Below are 20834 nucleotides of genomic sequence, written 5' to 3'. Positions count from 1 at the left end.
CTACAAACCACTAAAAGTAACAATTGCATTTTGGAACATAAAATAGCAAACTTAAACTATCAGCAATGCATTGTGGGAAATTATATAAAATTTTACCTTTATAAACTGCACATATGAATGTCACAAGCCAGAATCCTACAGCGCACCCACAATGACTAAAGGATGCATCCATTACACAAGTTACATTACACAAACCACACAAGCTTTCCAGACTTAAGTTCAGTTTCAGCTTCATGTAATCTTACTACTACTACTACAATAATAATGACACTACTACTACTACTACTACTACTAATAATAATAATAATAATAATAATATTAAACTTTAAGAAAAAAGCACTGTTTTCAGGTTAGTATTGCATTGGCGGATATCCAAATTCAGATTTTAGAATCAGATTGAAACTGAAAGAGGTGGATCAGTGTGGCCAATAGGTGGTGATTTTCGAAAGCATTAAGTACATTTTAAAATAAGGAAATTCAGTTTTCTGTAATTGTTCTGACTTTTACTGTGCGTGGCCTTGAAGGAAGCTTCACCCACCTCAAACTTACATAGATTAAAACAAGCATCAAACAGTATTTAGAGAGCTCCAGCTGTGCACACTTCACTTAAACACTAATTAAACAAAGACAAAATGGCATCTATATGTCACAGCTGACGACTGAAGACATCTGAAGAGAAAGACAAAACACACAGGATGCAGAAAGAGAGAAGACAATGAATGGCATGTCCAGACTGAGATAAATCTGACAGCTGGTTACCTCTTCCTCTTGCTGTCCGTCTGAGTCGCTCTGCTTTCGGTCAGGATGATGCTTCAGGAACTGGGCTACGTATGTCATAATAGATTTCTCATCCGGCTTGTCTACATCGACATCTGAGGACGGAACCAAATGAATGTAATCAGAAGTCAAATCAAGATCAGTTTCTCTCATTGAGTAAAATAACTGGAATTAATAAGGAGGCATTTGACTGACATATATTAACAAACTGGCACCTTAAATGAAAACAACCTTCAGCACTTCAGATCAGTGGTTTTTTTTTTGTTTTTTTGTTTTTTTGTTTGGAGGTTCCACCATGCTAAATCTCATGGCCTAATGGACCCTAATTATACTGATGTCAAGCTGAATTTGTCAGGGTTCATTGTGAAGGGCAGGCGTGAAGGGGCACAGATGGTGTTTGGAAGTGACACTGAGGTGCACATCTGAGGCTGCGATAGATGCTCGCAAATGTATTTCAATATTCCAAAATAAATAAATCATCAGAGCAACTATGTGGTGAAATGTTACTCTTACAATTATCTGTGTGTGGAGCTCAAATGTGAATATTTTCCAGTTTCTTTAGTCTTCTATGACAGTTAACTTAATATCTTTGGGTTGTGGATAAAACAAGACATTTGAGGATGTCACCTTGGCCTTTGGGAAACAGTGATCAACATTTTCCACCATTTTCAACATTTTATGGACCAAACAACTAATTGATTTATTGAGAAATTGCTCAACCGATTAATCGACAATGAAAATAATTGTTGCAGCCCTACTTGAGTGAGTAACAATCTGCAGAATTAATCTGATCCAATGATATTGTTACCGATTCAGTTTCCTAAACTTAATGACAAAGTCTCAACAAAATACAATAAATAAAAAAATGTCATTTACCCTCTGGGTCAAGAAGTTGTGGAATGCCCAGCTCTGTCTCAGCCAATAAGAAGGCTTCTTGCAGATTTTCGCGGTTGGGCCTCCTCCATACGTGCTCCATGTCAACTAGATTGGGCTGAAGGGCATGGATAACTGCAAAGAATGCTAACCCCGTCCGCCAACTGGGGCCAAAGTCCTTCACCTCAATTCCCAGACGTCTAAAAGGAACAGACAGTTGAAACATTGAAGCAGGTGGAAAAAGGCTCATTAGCTTGATGAGAAGAAAAACTATCTCTCTCTCTCTTCTTGTGTTTTTAATGAGCGAGACAACTGACCCTTCCCAAGACCCATCCCTTTTTCACTATGTGCTCCAATAACAGATGAGCAAGCTTGGCAGTGGCGACACCTCAATCAACTTTCTCCATACAACTTTGAGGTGTAACTCAGATGTAACCAGCTAGCTAATGACTGATGTAGCAAAACTAGCAGCTAGTTACTAGCTAATTAGCCATCATTTTGCTAAAATAAGATAACTTAGCTAACTTAGGTAACTAAGTAAACAGTTATTGGAGCACAGACCAAAAAAGGGGACAGGACTTGAGAGGGGGTCAATTAACTAGTACGGAGGGAAGGACATACTTGGTGGCTGTGTGCTGCACCCATCTTAGTAGAGCCTTTCTGGCGCCGCCCTGCAGAGGTGGGAGGAGTTTTCTTTTGACAGGTGGGCTGGTGGTCTCAGTGCTGCTGGTGGAGCTGTCCAGAGAAGAATTGCTGCTGGAAGAGCCCTGAAGTGCTGGTAGGCTACTTGTTAGCTCCTCAATCTGAAAAGAACAAGAAATCAGGCAAAGACAAATCAGGCCATTTATACTTACTCAAGAATGACCCTTGTTCATTAATAATAATGCCTGCCTGAAGAGCACTAAATTTAATAACTGTAATTACTAATACAAGTATAACTGTCTTTCGTGTCTGGCTCTTGCAACTGATGCAGCGGACATTCGTTAGTGATAAACAGCACTTATGGAAGACCCATTTCCCACTGCTTAAGGGCAACTTAATAATAGGTTGGAGAGATCATTTGCGCTTCACTTTCCAATGCACTGACTTTACTTTCATGTGCATTTACATTTTATATATTTACTTTGTTTTCTGTGCACTTGTTGATTCACATAAAGTTGAAAATTAATGTTACACATCACCCAGAAATTACTGTATTTTTTTGGACAGGATTGCAATTCAGTTGTCAAATGATGACATATTTAACAACCCAGAGCCTTGACAGTATCATCAATCCATGGAGAAACAAATCTTCACACAAATCTAAATGTGTGTATAACTTTTGGCAACTATCACAATGTGTAATATTAGACTCCAGCTCAGCCGGCTGGTCAGTTGCTGAAGATTTATTGACATGCACACACATAATCTACTTCTCAGTTCCTCTTCTCTGCTGCTCACAACCCAGAAAATCCATAAACATCACTGTGAAATGAAATACATTTATGTGTCAGTAAGTGAATAAGTACATTTTCCACTGTTGTACATCTCTTATTTAATATCCTTATGTTTGCTGGAATAGCAGGCATCTGCATGTGCTGATGTTGCTAAGAGACTGTAGTGTTGTGATTAAGTCTGTGTTGATGTGAATCTCAATAGCCTTAGGTAGCAACTGTTCGTTTTCAGTGGGGATGCTTTGGAAGATTGATTTTCCCATCTTAAATTTCTTTATAGTTCAAATTGCTCAGCTTTTTGTGAGCTGGAAAAACATATATTTCAAGCCTCCTGTTTTCCTAATAAGCACTGCCAGTTTACAACACTTGGCTACTTATTGGGTTAAAACATTTGTTTGAGGATGTACAAAATAATATGCAGCCATGAAGTTGTCAATCTGAAGTCCTATTAATGAGCTATTAGTGGTGATTTGATGAATAAGATGTTTACACCACGAAACATAGTTAGCACCATGTTTCTTCTCCTTGTTTTATCTCGCTTTTTTATTTTTAAAATCTAAAGGGATAGTGTGGATTAGCTGAAGTGGGGTTGTATGAGCAGCCTCCTGCATTCTGCAAGGTAAAATGACTGATTTAGCTAACGAGGTCTGGTTGGTTTGGTGAGAGAGCGATATTTGGTTTGTATAACAGCAGTTTCCTAATCTAAAAGGCTGTCTGCCTTTTTTAGATGGCTAAAATATGTTTCAGTAGACACAGTACATCTAAAGTAGACACTGACCATGGATAAGTACCTCATACAACCCCACTTTAAATACTTAAATACTTTAAATGATCTAAACTATGCCTTTAATTCTTGAATTATGCTTGTTGCATTTGCTAATCCTTTATAAATTAACTAAAGGCAATGTTACCTGGAAATAAAGGATGATGGTCCACATCAACCCCAACACAATTGACGGCCGTCCATCAACGATGTCTGTGGAGTTGATGTTCACTAGCTTGATCTGTGTCAAAACACAATATCCAATATTTCAAAATCTCAATACACAGAACAATAAGAGAACAATACACAGTATGAACATAATCTTCAACACTACTGGATGCAGATAATCCTGACCCTATCTATTCTTTGTCCTTAACAAACAAGAGCAGTAACGTTAGGAATACTGACCGGAGATCCTCTGTAAGCAGACTGGAGGGCAGATAAGAAAAGAAGAAGACAGAGAGAAAGCATTTAGAGGCACTCTGGATGTGTTTGATTGAGGAGGGACGGCTCATTGACTGTGAGATAGCAGATACTGTAGCATCTCTGAGGTGAGATAACTTGAGTGGTTGGCTGAGAGGAGAGATCTATCACCACTATACAGGCAACAGGGATTATATCCAGCAGAGATGGACAGAGAGAGTGTGATACAGGGGCAGAGAAAAGAGCAAGAGAAAAGGGAGAAAGAGAGGGCTGTATGACCTGATATGATGAAGTATTCTATATTTTCACACAGAGGGTTATATTACTGAGGCGCTGCAGCACAACAGGTTATCATATGTTAATACACGGCACTCAGTACAGATGAACAAGCATGGAGGCGGAGATTGAGGGCAGGCGAGGGCATCGCGGGGAAACGTGGGATAGCGGCTGATAAGAATACATGCAATACATGGTTTCATATTAGAAAACACAGCAGGCTACCCCGCCAACTCAACATAGCAGTGTGGTGCTAGAAGGGTTAATGGAAGTGTTCCGTGTCATGACAACGTACACTAGCAACAAGAACATAGGTAAACATGCAGGCGTCGTTTCATTGCTGTGTAGGTAAACAGATTAGTTGTCTTGTTCAAATTATTCACAAACATATTTGAGAATTATTTTATCCTTCCTAAGTCCCAATCCTGTTTGCTCTGTGGTCCACTAACAGTTGAGCAAGCTTTGCACCTTGATCAGCTTTCTCTCCTTTTCCATAAAAGCCACATTAAGTTAGCTAGTGTTAGCAAAATGTTACCTAACTAGCTAGATAATGTTTGCAAAATACTAGCTAGCTAGCTAGGCAGCCAATGATTGATGCCGATTACCTAGCTAGTTAGCTAATTGTTTTTTTTGTTTTTTTTTAAAGATGTGACTATATATGTCACTTTTACAGCAATGTTTTTTAACCTTTACATTTTGTTTTTCTTTTCAACATAGTGAAGCCTAGCGCACAGAATATTTAATTACAGGAAACAGGAAAAGAAAAAGTTGACTGAGACATCAAGATTGCTCAACTGCCATTGAACTCACTTCACTCCTTAAATTTGAAGGTTTGAATCATCAGTCAGCGACTCAGTCACCTGATGTCAAGCAGTGATTTGTACGATTCGTGAATCAATGTTTTCCTATATATTTAACTATTGCGTAGTCTGTTAGCTCGATGCTAACACATAATGAGAATTCCAGTTAACAAGCTAGCAGAAATTAGCATTGCAATAGCAGAAATATTATCTTAACAGATGGATCCATTTTACATCACATGCTTTACATAAAGCTACATGTAAGCTCAGACTATCAGCCATATATTTCCTCTGCTGTGTGGAAACTAACTAACAGCTGCTGATTTCACATTGTTCACTCAATCTGCTAATCTGGCTTCAGCATTCCACACTGAGCAGCTACAGCAGCCTCAAAGGGTCAAAACTCACATTCGTGCTGTGTGCAGTTTTCAGGGGCTCTATTCATTTTGACCTAAAATCTTATCAACCATCTTAGTTATAATATTCTTATAGCATTAGCTTGCTGAAGAGGAACAGCTAGATGTAGCAGTACTCTTGAAGAATTTCAAATGCAGGATAGCAGTGATTCTGCTTAAATAAAACTCAAAAACTGGCTTGCATGTGATGTGCAGTGGTTCTGGAAACATGACTCATGATGTACAGTCTCTGAAAGTGCATGATTCAACTTTTTCACATGTTCTAGTGTCGAAAAAGAAAACAAAAATATCACCTAATATCAAATAGCAATACTTGGAGAACTGCAATTCATATTGAATCAGCACCAAAGTATTGTGATACTGAATCTGGAGATAATTGTATTGTCCCAGCCGTGTATATTACAGAATTTCAACAATTCACAGATACATTTGATTAAATAGTACATCATAACACCACTGAACACTCAACAGTGCTTATATGATACAGACAGAAGATCAGACATGTATCAGACAAGAAGTGATTGAGCCTCTAAAGCAAAATGTAAATACAGTCTAGACATACATCGGGTTTGCACACAGAGCGTATTTACATTTAATTTTCTACACACAGATTTACGCAGTCTCACACACACAGACACATACACATAGACATAAACAGCAGAGTGCCCAGTGACGTCTCATCTCCAGACTGCAGATTACTGGTGCAGGATTTACGGTTTTAACCCTGTCACACTTGAGGAAGACAAATCAATGTCCCTGCAGACACCAGCTCTTACTTATGGCTTTATTTATGTATATCCAAGGACGAGTTGGGTGAAGCTTTGGGAATTTTTTACCAATCTCACCAAAGGGCAGTTAATGCAGTTATATGATTAGATCCAAGCCACATTAAGCATTTTTGGAGGCAATTCTGTAAATGAAGCTTGGAAAATGAATTGTAAACCACTTTTTTTTCATCCTAAGTGAAGACAACAGATGGAAGAATGAAAATTGGAGAGTACTAATATCACAAAGTGCAAGCGTGCTGGATCAGTTGACGTGATAGAATAAGGAAAGTCGAAGTCCAATAATTGCATTTTCATTGATTTTTTTTTTTTAGCTTTTATGGTCTGCAAACATATATCAAAGTCTGTGTTTGAATTTCTGATTTCTCATTTTCATTTATGTACTCAAATAAATCGTTGCAGGGTTGTGAAAACAGAGCATATTGGTTTCGGGGGAAAATGAGAGATGCGGGAAGGAGGAGCCAGTAAGAGGCGGGGATGAAGGGGAAGCGGGTCACACAAGGTCAGGATTCAATGTTCGTACCCACGAGGCAGCAGCTGAGCAGGGAGAGCAGCGGGAGGGGTAAAACAGAGAAGAAGAAAAAAAAAAACACATGAAAAGAAGGAGCTGAACTCTCACCTTCCTACCCTCGAGGAAGTTGAGAGCTGTACCGATGTTGGCGACCCAGTGGATCCTCTTTAGCTTCTTGCCCTGCTCACATGGCTGGAAGGAATGAGGTGAACAATGGAGACGGAAAGAAAGAAAGAAATAGATCATGTGGGTAAAGAACAACAATGCAATTTCTAAAAGGAAAAGTTATTTTGCTATAGCACAAGTATGGTAATTACAGTCAGACATTATCAACAACAACAAACACAAATACTGTTAGAATAAATAATATTAGGAATTACGTGAGAAAGACAGAGAGGTCCAAGCAGGGCTGTGTCTGACTATAAACAGTCAGATCAATAGGACATAGACGGCTTAGACCTAAGGCAATATTGGCCAAGTAAAATCCTCAAGATGTGTGTGTTTGTCTTTGTATGTGTTGTGTGTGCGAACTATGATCTGTCCTGGTTAATCTGGGCTTTTCTATTCCATTCAAACTTCCCAATAAAAGCCGATCAATCAGCATTTCCATGTAATTGTGGTTCATTTCACATGCACTGCATTAAGTCTGTAGCTTTTTTATAATTTGTTGAAAACATGTTATGGCAGCTGCATTGTTATTATATAAATAATTACAAATGACTCTCTGTTATTTGATCAGCCTGTTCCTTGTTAGATCACGCTCAAGTTAAAAATTTAATCCAGAAAGATCAGAGGATACATAGTGTTTGAAGTCTGCGGCCAAATCACATGCTGTACAAATGACAATGAGACTCACCAGTTTTTGTCCAGAGAGGACTTCCAGCAGAGCCAGCAGCATCACACCATCCTTGATGTCCTCAAACAGGTCTGTCACCACCAGAGGCGGGACACGCTACATGAGAAAACAAGCACACCAATGAGCCTTTATTGTGAAAATGTTCTTGACCTCAGTCTTGTCAAATAATATGTTCAAACAAGCACACATAGAAATGATGTAATGCCTGTGGAAATGGTAAAAGTTCGGGCTTTTGACTTTTGATACGTAAGATCAAGGTAAGTAAAATAATTCAAAACATCTTAATTTTTTAAGGCACAATAGAGCACTGCAGGGATGATGTATTTTTGTAGGTCAGCCCAGAAGTTAGTATCACTCTGGTTTCCACCACAAAAAGTTCATGGGATTTTTCCTTTGAAGTCTGGATTAGTGCAGAAAATAAGATCTGTGGCAAACAGAAGTTTGATTCTTAACAGATTTTGTTCAGCAAGATAATATTCACAAATAAATATGACTATTATGATTTTTGAAGCATAAATGCAAAAGTAAAACGCTTAAATCATTAATGTTGCATATAAATGATAGGGATGGCTTGATACCACTTTTTCATGTCTGATACCGATATCAGTACTTGAGTATCAGTCTGATTCTGGCATCACTAATAAACAAACTACATCACAGTCACATGACTTCACATCACCACCACTAAGTGACTCTTGTTTGGCGTGATGATGATGGTGGCCTTTTTAAAGACACATAAAGCTTTAAAATTCATGAGTGGGGTATTTACTAATGTATTTTATGTTGTATAAAAAAAAAATACATGAAAATCTGTAAAGCTTGTGTTAAACACAGACTTCATTTCAGACATTTATCCAAAAAGCTACTCAAAAAATTGACTTTGAGACGAGGGAACCAGAGATGTAAACTTAAAGGGGTTTTAGGACTCATTCCTGCAGCACTCAATTTTTATGATGTGTAAGAGACATTTCTAAATAGGTGCCTGGTAATTGGGCATTGTTAGCTACATTAACTCACTGTTTACATAAATTCCACATGCCATGAACTCACACAAAGCTTGCTCAGTTTTTCTGGAATGTAAAACCCTGGGATTTAAGTCTTAGTAGCTTTTGCAATGTACATGAAACTATGAGGCAAGATATGTTTTTTTTTTTTTTTTCTGAACATTATCCCACTCCAAGTAGCGCAGCGCATAAATAAACCAAAATACAATAAATATATTACACTGTAAGACATTAATTTCAACTTGTGAAACATGGATAAAGGAAAATCTTGCAAAAAATGTTCTTGAAGCCCCAAAAGAGTTTGGCTATGCCAAGTATTACTGACAGCTAGAGTCAGCCATAAGCAGAGGCTCAGCAGGCTCTGAATGAGGTCTTCAAATCCTAAAATATGCTGATGATTTCAAACTGTATCCCTCTCATTGACTTCCTCCCTGACCTGACACAGACTTGTAGACTCGGGGAAATCCACATATCTCTGTTTCTTGCCGGCGCCACATCAAGGATTTCTCTTAAAGCACAGTCACATGCTGGGGCTGAGGAGAGGTTTAGAGGGGGGAAAGCATTCAGACGAGCGGGCCATTCACAGGGAGATTAGCGGCAAAGGGAGTGAGGGGGAAAGAGCGACGCAAGGAGAGGCGGAAGCGAAGATGTGTGCACGAGTGTGACAGTGTTAGCACGTGCAAGTGGAGTGTGTGTGTGGTGTGAGAGTGAAAAACATACAACCCGCAGCATCGTGGATACATGAGAGAGTGGTATAATTGAGTAGAAAGAGTGGCAGCGAGAAAAATGATAGAAGGCAACGAGAAGGGACACTAACCTCCCGTCTTTCAAAATTAATTAGCAAACACAGTAGCTCTTCTCGCTAATTCCTCTTCTAATGTCATTTCATGGCTTTAGATATTAGAATATACAGACAGCAACTGTGCCCCTATCATAAAGTGACTGAAGAAACACATACAGAGAGCCCTTCAAATGCATAAATTATACCATGAGCTAATTGAAGTTAAATTTACCTATTTGTTCATTATAATCCTAAAGCTAATGAGGAAATTTCTGACTAATTACAAAATAAGAAAGTCATATCAATTTCCTCTGCTCAGCCGCATGAGCTAAAAAAAAAAAATAAATCAAGGGCTTAATGAGCTAATTACATATGAGTGTCTGGGCCATAATTGATTGTGAGCAGAGGAGTTTCTCGATGTGCGTCTGTCTGTGCTCTCATGTTATTCCCCTGGTACACTTGACTCGGTGGATTCCAAAAGATCAACAGTATGAAAGACAGAGGGAGGGGCAGAAACAAAGAGACGACTAAACGGTTTCATTTTGAATTGCAATACATCCAGTCTGAAGGAACAATTGACACCAGATGCCTTTAGTCCATATCTTTTGAAGGTGAAGTTATTTGCAAGCCTCTGAAAGGCCAAAATTTGTACGTTAAAGCAAACAAATATATTAGAAATTTCTTCTTTAAAATCACAGGAGGTTACATTATACTTTTGGAAACCCGAAAACCGAAACCCCACACAAACCTATGGTACCAAATGATGTGCGAATGTCTCTTTAAAATACTTTTGGCTGCTAGCACGAAAGCCAAAAAATGGCTGCAAGCAAACCCTGCAACAAATGATGACTGGACTACAACTGCCAATAAAAATAACTGTACAGAGAGAATTACCTTTGTGCCATGAACAATATGTAAAATACTGCAAAAAAAAAACTGACTATAGATGTCTAACTATAAGTTATATCCCATTACATGTCATTCAAAGAGCCTGTTCTTATATAGTGCTGCTTATGTCAACCAACTTGTTTGCTTGAAAATAACAATAAAACTTCCAACAATGGCATTTCGCAGTACTCTAAAATTCCTTCAGCCATTGTGTGGCCTAAATCATATTTTGGCTTCATTTATTATTTCATGATGGAGAACAAGACAACAGGTCTACAGCCATGCTTGCAGCTTTGTGAGGCTGTACTTGGGCACAGCACTGCTTCAAGTTAAATGCTAACGTCAGCATTCTAACATGCTCACAATGACTGTGCTGACAGAGTGATGTCTAGCAGGTATGCACTTTACAATGCTCAGCATCCTTGTTTTGCGTGTGAGCGAGCTAACATTGGCCACTCCATATCGCAGTTAAACAGTGGCCATGGCCTTCGTGGCCTGCATGAAATTCCTGTCCCGCTGCCATCCAAAAGAAACTGCTATCTACTGCACCCACGGAAGAAAAGGAAATCTAAGAGGCCACAAGCATAGCTGGCAGGTTGAAAATTGAAAAAGTACAAAGAACATCCTTGCAGCTAAGTTGCCTCTGGCACACACCAAGCGCCATGATGTGCCGAGTTTGAATTTAGTGTGCATGGAGTATGTCATCCACTCAATCCCCCTCTAAAGAAAAAAAGGGGGTTGGTGTGAGCTGGGGAGCTTCACTTTCCTGCTGCTGTAATCTCTAAGAACACTTGGTTCACTGATTACTGTACTAAAGCTGTTTGCGTGGAAAACGACTGTGCGACGATGAGACCTCAGCTGCTCACACCGGCCACTCTGTAATTAAGCTTTAACCTTCTCAGAAAGGATTTGTCAAAATGGAAACTTGGGACCCGTTTACTGAATTCTCCCCCCCCCGTCACTCGACTGCAGTGCAGGGTGCAACTTTGAAGCCTGATACGTGCTCGAGAACTAGAATTTTACCATTCTAAGCAAAATTCACAGACAAACAATATCCTCCAATATACTATATATGAAACTGCATGGTCACCTCAATTTAAATGAAATGAACAACCTGTTAAAGGACTGCCCCGCTGCTTTCTTCCAGTTTGGTCTATAACTGGTGACTTAATCTGGTGAACTACTGCACGTAATGAGAGTCATTAATCTTCTGTATAAATTACCGGCTCCAATACGTCCCCTCATAGAAACTCTTTGTCAGACCTCATAAGACTTCTTTTGTTGTACCTGTGGAGTGGAAAAGTAAGGGGGAGGGGAGTGATAGTGAAAGGAAGCCCTCATGCCATGTCTCAACTCACCTAACGATTAATCACATACCTTTAGGCGCTGAATTAAAGACCTGTGATAACTGGAGTGGCCTAATCATCTGCATAGCCAAGGGCATGATCTATTCTTCTGAGAGTAAAGCTAAATCAACTGTTAAAGCTTCCTCCCTCTCTCTATCCTTCTGTCTGTCTGACTCTCACACACATTTGTCTCTTTAAATGCTTCCTTGTAGAGTATTTATAGATGTGAGACGAACCCATAAAATGCCGCAGTGTCTCTACTCGTCTACAGAATGACATCTTCAAGAAATGCGCCTCCTTATTACAACAGATCCTCCACACTGGCTGAGTTGACTTTTACCCCTTACTCATCACAAAGCTCTCCGACCATTTACCAAGCTGCCATGACGACCAAGAGACATTTTTGAAGACAAATACAGGCCAATCAGTGTCACTATGGCAACGTCAGGCATCAGGTGAAAGGGTAAGCAGTTTCATGATAGGCAAGGAGGAGAGCAACTAATTTGATCAACTAGGTAGAGAGAGAGGCTTATCTCTCCTGATGGCACTGTGATAGTATCACTAATCTATTGATTAGCTGAATCGGTTAATTAAGTTGAATTTAAATGGAATTTAAATGAAATAAAATGACATTTCCAGGATCTTTGTGTAGCCAGTTTATTGGTGTTGTTTTTGCAAGAATCTGGCTTCAGTTTCAGGACTAGTGGTCCACCAGACACAACGTATTACATCTTAAGTTTAGCACAAGAATCTCACAAGTATAGTCAAACATTTGAATAATATGCTTACATGGTGAGTGTGATGAGCCAATATGAGCTGGAAAATACTGGTGTATTGGGAAAAAAATCCAATATCATGAATCCCTCGTGAATATGTAGTTGGCATCAGCAGATTGTTAGCTTAGCATAGCATAAATGCTTAAAACAGGGGAAAGCAGCTGGTCTGGGTCAGTTTGAAGGTAACAAAATCTGCCTACCAGTACCTGTAACGCTCACTGTATAACGTGTTATATCTTGTTTGTTTCATGTGTACGGATTTGTAAATGCAGAGTAAACAGTTCTGGAGAATGATAGTTGATTGTTGAGTCTCAATCCCTGGATGGTCTGAGCCACCAATCTAAAGCACTGGAATTAATCAACCATCTTTCTTCAGAATCACTTACTGCATCTTTAAGTGCAAAATCAAAATGTTATGGTTTTACAGAGAGTTGTGTGTTAGATTAAATCTTGGGTTACACTGCGCTTTTTTATGGATTAAACAAGATGTAATGTGTTAGTTAGTATAAATTAAATCTGGTTTCAGTCTTTATGCTAAGCTAAGCTGCTGGATCCATCTAGATACTTACTAGTGATATCAAAAATAGTGATTTATCGATACATATTGATTTGGGATATTTGAAATGCTTTCAGTGCTCATTTTGTGCAGTATCGATACACTGGTACTGATTGTGCTTTCTCACTCTCTTCTCTTTGACAACAAGTACATACACACTGTTTCAATGCTGACATAGTCCCGCCTCCTTTCACTTACTAACAGTTCTGTCTTCTTCATGTCACTCATCTCATTTGCTCTGGTTGAATATCTGTTGTCATGTTATATTCTATATGATTTGAAAAGGTTATTGAATATTAATATTTTTCAAGCTATTATATCAAAGTTAGAAATTCTAGTATTGTGACAACAAATATTTACGATGCAGATGTGAGAATGGTATAATTCTTTTCATCTAACTCTCAGAACAGAGAATAAGTGCATTTCCCACAATGTCCTTCATGCTTTTAAATCCAGACTTTTTGGAGACCCCTCTCCTTGGTATTCTCATCGTCTTCCTTAATCACTCACACTCCAGAATTTTCAACGACCATGAAATAGCAAAAGGGCGGTGGCTCTACTCTGTTGCGTCAAAATTACTTAATAAATAAACTATGTGCTTACCTTAAACGTTATCAAAAATTCAAGGCACTTAAGTGTTGGGGCTGTGTGTAATTTTCTGCTGGCACGGTCCTGAGACGTGATATGTAATATTACGTCAAGGTTTATTCCCTCTAGAGTGCTTTTCAAATGAATTTTCTGCTCCACGTCACTGCAGTTCTAAGGCCTCCACAGCTGTCGTAATCAAATAGGAATCCTTGAGAGGAGCGTCGCAGATTGATATAACACCTAATTGTGTTTCAGTGTGCCATATTTGCCTTGTCCATCCATTCCTGACACGCTGTTCAAGCAGTAATGGGTTAAATTGAGGAGCCTAATGCAGTATAATGCAATAATTACACACATACGATGGCCCCTCAGCACGCAGCTGTATCAAGTGTAATTGTTTAGGATAAGTTACAGAAATACTAGCATCCAAGCTCATTGAGGAGGCAAATGAGGGGCAGTCTTTTTATCCTGAACAATCTAAATTAGTCTATAGTGAGATAGAGAGCTTATACGTTACTAAGCCTTAAATTACTGACAGTGGCTTGCAGGAAAAAAGATATACAGTGTATTAAATGTGAAAGTGATAATTAGAGTGAGAGTAAATCCTTGCTACAAGCTATATGAGATTGGACAAATGAGAAGGAATATGAAAGGCATGCAAGTAAGAAAGACTGTGTGTGTGTGGTCTTAGCTGGCATGGTGAGTCCCATGACCAGCTCCACAGTGTGTTTTGGAAACCAAGCAAACGTCACAGAGAGCACGGTGGACATAGTACGTGACTGGAGGTGGAAAAGCAATGAGATGGGGAAGTTTTCAATCCATAAACAGCAGCACCGGTGTTTGTGTGAAGAGACAACACAATGCTGGCAGTAGCAGTGGGAATCAACCAGACTCTCTTACCTTTGCCAAGTGGGAATTGATCCATTTCGTGAATGTCCTTTTCTGCACTGCCTCCTGCTCATCTGTAAATCAGAGCCCAGAACGTCACTATCAGTCACATGCAATAATAAACAAAGAGGGGATTAAAACACAATCTTCTCATTGTCTATTGTTTTGAGGGTTGATTGGGTTTGGCAACTGTAATTAACTTTGATATTATTACTTCCTATCTAATGTGTCTGAACGCAGTTGCACTGCATCATACCTCACACTGATGCAGTAAGAGAAGGCATTTGACATTTAAAGATGACATTTTCAAAAGCTGGACTCCTCTCAGTGTGGACAGAAAATCCTGCTCTCAAAGATGCCCTTTAGATGATAGAAGGGCAGTGGTTCTTATAAGTCCTATACGATGACATGTACCTCTGCCATGATCTATAAGAGGGTTTTATTCTTTTCTGACCACAGATCAAGGATGCAATCTGTTGCTACAATACTGTACAGTACAATAAGAACTACACACGAAGCCAGCCTTAATCTAAATGACCAGATTTACCTATGCATGGGGGGGGGGGGAGGGGCACTGTTTGTGGTGGCTGCAATGATAAAGCCCATTTAGCAAAAGCACAATCAATAGCATAGATGTCTGCTGACGATGTCCCCTAAAAAGCCACTTAACTTAAATGAGGACAAGAAGTAAATCAAACCTCGTCTTATATATATATATATATATATATATAAAATATATATATATATAATATTTATATATCTATATACACGCACACAGGGATACATATAAGGGTAAAAAAGGTAAAAAGGTAAAAGGTAAAAAAGCAAACTTAAATGCACAAGCTTTAGTGTGGTTTGCAGAAGTGCAGAGGATAAGAGCTCAAAGGTAAAATATTGAACAACCCGGTGTTCAAAAACGAGTGATGCAGTCCAAAGTCAAAATACTGGAGCAAGCTGTGTCCCTCTGCCTTCTGCTCCACAGACTCAAACTTGAGGCATGTTGGCTGCAGGGATGATGAACCTCCACAAGTCAAGATGAGCATTATACTTTGACAGTGACAAGCAACGACACCTCCTCCACTGTAAGTTGATCAGCTGTTTATAACTGTCAATTGCCTGTCAATGTAAAGCTAAGCCTGCTATCCTGAAAACAAATAGCCCACTGTGCTGAAAAAACACACTGCAGAGTTTGAGTTCCTGCCTTCCGCCTGCCAGACACCATAGCAAATCGCTAAATTTAACCATTATAAACATCTACTCCTTCTAAAAGATTATTAATTATTTCTTACAACTCATAAACAGACACACTCACAACTCATTCGGTCAAGATTCAGCACTAATTTTAATTTTAATTTTAAATTTATTTTATTTTATTTTAATTTGAGCTCCATGAAAAAAAACAGATGTTCCGTACAGGAGTGGAAATTTGAAAGGTGAACATGTTGGCTCTAGTATTGTTGCTGGAGCAGCCAGTATTTCAACTAAGCAGGTTTCCTTAAAGAAACAATATGTAACAACTGCTCATCCAATAATATAAATAAATAGCAAGTTGAAGCCTTAGGATGTATATTAAATAGGATGAAATCCTATTAAATATACAGTCTATGGTTTAAGCGTGTTATTTATAACTGTACTGAATTGTCTGTCAATCATTCAGTGACTGCTTGACTTACTGCCTGCCAGACTCCATCAGCATATTGCTTGCTTTTAAAAGATTATTTATGATTTCTTACAAATCATAAACAGAGACTCCTTCTGTGAACATTCTGAATTAATTTGATCTTTCATAAAAGTGAAACAGAGAAACTTAAACAGTTATTCTGGAGCAAAATAGAAATTTCAAAGGAGAACACTTAACTTTGCATGTTTCTTTGATCTCTGATGACATGTCATTGTCATTTTCTGATTCATTACAGTACATATATTATTTCTCCTTTAAACTGAAGTACAGAGATAGCTTTAAATATATATACTCTGCAGGCTTTTTAGAACCAATCACTGCTTTCCTGCTGTAATTTTTCCTTCCTGATTCCCTTCTGACAGCAGAATTCATTGTTGTTGCAGCCCACGCAATAACAGCTGGGACTTCTGCAACGGTTACATCTGTAATCGACAAATTCATGCGCGACTGTCATATACATCTCATTATAATATACACAAAACAGATCTATAGCCAACCTGGGACTGTACGGATCCAATCATGTACAGTGACTGGCACATGTGACAAGTTTTTTTCTGTCCTGTCTGCACCACAGCGCAATATCCCAGAGATAAGCACGTTATCAGTGAGAAAGGACGTCTGACACAGTGCTTTCCTCTACCTTAATGAAATATGCTGACGGATTGATTACACACAAGTTGGTTAGTGTGTCACTAGGTACTGCGGGCAGATGTGAACAGTAAGCGGTGTGTGTGTGTGTGCGTGTGTGTGTGTATGTGCATCAGTGAGGTGGAGAAGGAGGGAGTTGTTCATACATAATGCAGATACGTTCACGCATAGTCATACGTGCCACTGAGCAGGTCCCCTGTCTATGAATTAATCTTATGATTGGGGTCCAGGAGTAATCAAATATTGATGGGCGGTAATATTGGATGAGAATGAGAAAGATTTAGCCTCCCTCATCCTGGAGCAGGAACACGTGTGGCGGAGAACATGTCTGCACAAGCGCGGTGCCAGCCTCTCAGTCTCAGGGACGAGGTGACTTTGAACTATGCGCGCACACACTCTCACTTAACCACACACATACACACAGTCACATTCTTTCAATATCACAAAGGGAAACAGCCGTCCTCCGCAAACCAAGCCTTGCAGCAGCGTTTTAACACACTTGATTACCTTCTCGGCTAGTGTTGGCCTGTATCATCATTAGTCTCATCTGCAGCCCACTTTGACCCCCTATAGTGAAGATGACCTTAATGAAATACCATTAAAATCCAGTTTGCTGTCTCAGAGGCTGTGTCTATTGATGGATTATAATTAAAAAGACAGAAAATGAAGGAAGTAGGGGAGAGTCACTGCAACTGTAATATTTTTCTTGCTTTACTTTTCTTCTAGCAAACATTTTACATGTGCTAGCTATCATAAACCTCTCTAAGTTATTAGATAGAGAAAACAAGTTGAAACTGGAAACTAGATGCTGTCCAAAGTTAGAACTGAAATGCATTTGAGTCTTATTTGTAACAACATGAGCTACGGTTGTAATGTGGCTAAAAACAGCATTAAACAAATAGTTTTCATGGCAAATCAACAATATTTCATTAAATCAACTAAATTTACATTGATTTCATTCCAAGGATGGGGTCACATTCTGTATAAATCAAAATAATACTATTACAACTTATCAAAAATATCAGTTGGTACGTTTGTGTCCATCCTTATTGGCAGTACATTGATTACACCTACTTAGCCATACAACCCTAATCTGATTTCAATATAACTAAATGACATCTGACTAAATGCAAGCAGCCTATTGGTCAATACAGCTCATTGTTTTTGTGGATGCTCTGTGTAATAATGGATTATTAATGTGTTACAACCAAGCCACTGGTTGCACCCATCCTTTTTCTGTTCCTTAGAGACCAGCAGCATAATATAGGAAAATACTAAATACTAACTGATGAAGAACAGATACATGCAGACAAACATGTAGATTCTAGCTCCACAACATAACAAAACGTTATATTCAAAAAAATTCTCCTGGATTTTAACTTTTACATGTGTGCTAAACAGCTTTTCCATGTGCCATTCCCTGTAGAGTGCACAAATCACATTGATATTTCTCAGAGATGAGATGTTAAGAACTACAGTGGCCACATGCTGATATGAAGATGTCACGATGACATTTATGGTGCAAGAGTAAACATGTGTGTTACAGCTGTAATGCATTACATCTAAAAAGGACAGTTCACCCCAAAATCATAAAAACATATTTTGCCCCTGGCCTGTAGTGCTATATATTCATCTAGATTGTTTTGGTGTGAGTTGAGGAGTTTTGGCGATGTTGATCGTAGAGATGCCTCCCTTCTCTCTAATATAATGAGACTAAATTACACGTGTCTTGTGGTGCTCAAAACACCAAAAAATGCACTTGAAAAATTCAAAACTAGTGTCTCTTTTCAGAAATCATGACCCAGTTACTCAATATAATGCACACACCTTGTTGTGAGCAGTTTTATGTAGGAACTACTTTCTTTCTGCAGTAGAATATCCCAGAACTACCTTCTTTCTACTTGAAAGAAACTAGTTCCTTCATGAAACTGCTCACAACAAGCCGAGAGCAATTTAAACCCATCATATTGTACAGAAGACAGACATCTCTATGGTTGATATCTTCAAAAATCTGCAACTCACACTAAAAAAATCTAAATAGATGATGAGCAATACTTGTCAGTGGAAAAATAAGTTTATTTTTTAATTTTGGGCTGAATTGTCCCTTTATTGTGACTCTCCCCTGCATGAATAGACTAATAGCAAAAAAAAAAAAAATTTATAAAGCAGCCATCCTGGCCAATTCTCTGTTCATTTGCTCATTCCCTCATAATGTGACAGTAAACAAATCCAAAGGAACATTACTGCAATGTCTCTTCCTATCTAATCTAATCTATCAGACAGTGAGACAGTCAAACACAGAGGAGCCGACAGGCAGACTGCCACAGGGTCGCACAGAGAGATAAGAAATCAAACATTTTGACAGTCAGCCCGCTGTGCTGTGACACATGCACTGAACTGCTGGGTGTGCTTGCTTCACCTGCTCTGGGCTCAGAGAGCTCAGCGACCTCCACACGCACAGACAGACAGACACTCTGCCAAGGTGGAAACGCCCCCTTCAAATGTCTGCCCATTTCGCTTAACACGCACCACACCACAACCCAAAAATAAACCTCCCCTGCAGGGAACTCTTAGTAAGGAAATTACACTGCAAAATGCTCACGTACAGTATAGGCACACACTGCAGTGCCATGCTACACACATGCAAAATATACGCACACACTTCTATTTCTCACACTATCTGTCTAAGGATGGGACACACACTCATGCACACACTGTCCCACTTACCACGGAGGTAGTGGAAGAACCCCGTCACCAGGTTGAGGGATGTGTTCTTTTTCGGGGAGCCTTCACCCCCTGCTCGTCGTGCCATCTTGTGCCCCAGACTACGCCTTGATTCCCGCCTGTTTTCATGGGGACGTTGAGAGGACATCCACGGCACGGCAAACCTCCGGGAGAGGCTACACTTGCCCTTGCTCCTGCCCTTGCTGCCTCTCCCCCTGTTTTTGGGGAGGTGTCTTTACTCCCTATAGCACTGGACCTCCTGAGATGACAACGGCGATGAAACTGTTGCTCTGAGGATGTTCTCACCCTCCTGTTCTCCTCTCGTCTTTGCTGTCCTCTGTCCTGTCCTGCAGTATCGGGGCTGCAGACTCAGTCAGACTCAGTGGTTTTCCTGCCTGTTAAGCAGCTTGGGAGTGTGATCTGAGTGTACGCGTGATGCAAAGTGTGTGTGTGTGAGCAGCACAGTACCGGCTTGCCTCAGCATCAATCTGTCTTGCTTAGTCCCTTTCTCCCTCACTCTCTACGTCGGTCTTTCCCTCCCACGTACTCTGTCTCTCCCTCTCTCTTAATTTCTCACTGTAGGGCTGCGGGAACACTTCCCTCCACTGGCCAGCCAATCAGAGCGCGTGGGAATGAGTGATGTCACAGCAGCCCCGTCCTGATGTGGAGAGAGAGAAGTGAGCAGTGAGGAGGATGGTGGGTGGGTTGAAGGGGACCGTTTAGCAGGTTAGGAGGGGAGGAAGTGGGAGCTCTAGTCTGACAGCATCACACACATACACACACATACAAATGCTCTAACACAGCATTGGGACAGACGTGCAGGAATTCCCTATGTGTTGCAGGCACTCTAATACCCCTCCTCTCTGTGTCTCTCATCCACACACACAGAAAGCATGCGGTGCTCTGAGGCTTGCAGCTTTTTACTCCACAGAGCCTGCAGGGGAGCACACTATCACTGGCAGTGGTCCTGTCTGATCTGCTACTGTACTCTCTTCAAAAGGGATCTGCTTTCATCTCAACCACAGTCACATACAGTACATC

The 20834-nt window shown here is 39.7% G+C and overlaps 1 protein-coding gene across 1 annotated transcript in view; it reads right to left on the bottom strand.

The window, feature by feature from the left end:
- LOC146314534 (nesprin-1-like) overlaps positions 1–20298 on the bottom strand; it is a 92549-nt gene extending 72251 nt beyond the window's left edge. The window contains exons 1-9 of the mRNA XM_084737083.1: positions 19797–20298; positions 14753–14814; positions 7914–8009; positions 7166–7249; positions 4255–4275; positions 3995–4087; positions 2272–2453; positions 1654–1850; positions 760–872 (exon numbers count right to left, since the gene is read on the bottom strand). Of these exons, the coding sequence (XP_084593209.1) occupies positions 760–872; positions 1654–1850; positions 2272–2453; positions 3995–4087; positions 4255–4275; positions 7166–7249; positions 7914–8009; positions 14753–14814; positions 19797–19941 (993 nt within the window). The 5' untranslated portion in view covers positions 19942–20298. The remainder of the gene's footprint in view (positions 1–759; positions 873–1653; positions 1851–2271; positions 2454–3994; positions 4088–4254; positions 4276–7165; positions 7250–7913; positions 8010–14752; positions 14815–19796) is intronic.
- Positions 20299–20834: the final 536 nt, after the last annotated feature.

This window comes from Lutjanus erythropterus, chromosome 15 (genome assembly GCF_056507025.1).
Source record: "Lutjanus erythropterus isolate fLutEry1 chromosome 15, fLutEry1.hap2, whole genome shotgun sequence".
NCBI classification, from domain to species: domain Eukaryota; kingdom Metazoa; phylum Chordata; class Actinopteri; order Lutjaniformes; family Lutjanidae; genus Lutjanus; species Lutjanus erythropterus.
Note: the sequence above shows the minus strand (reverse complement) of the source record. Positions and strands in the feature narration are given on the sequence as shown.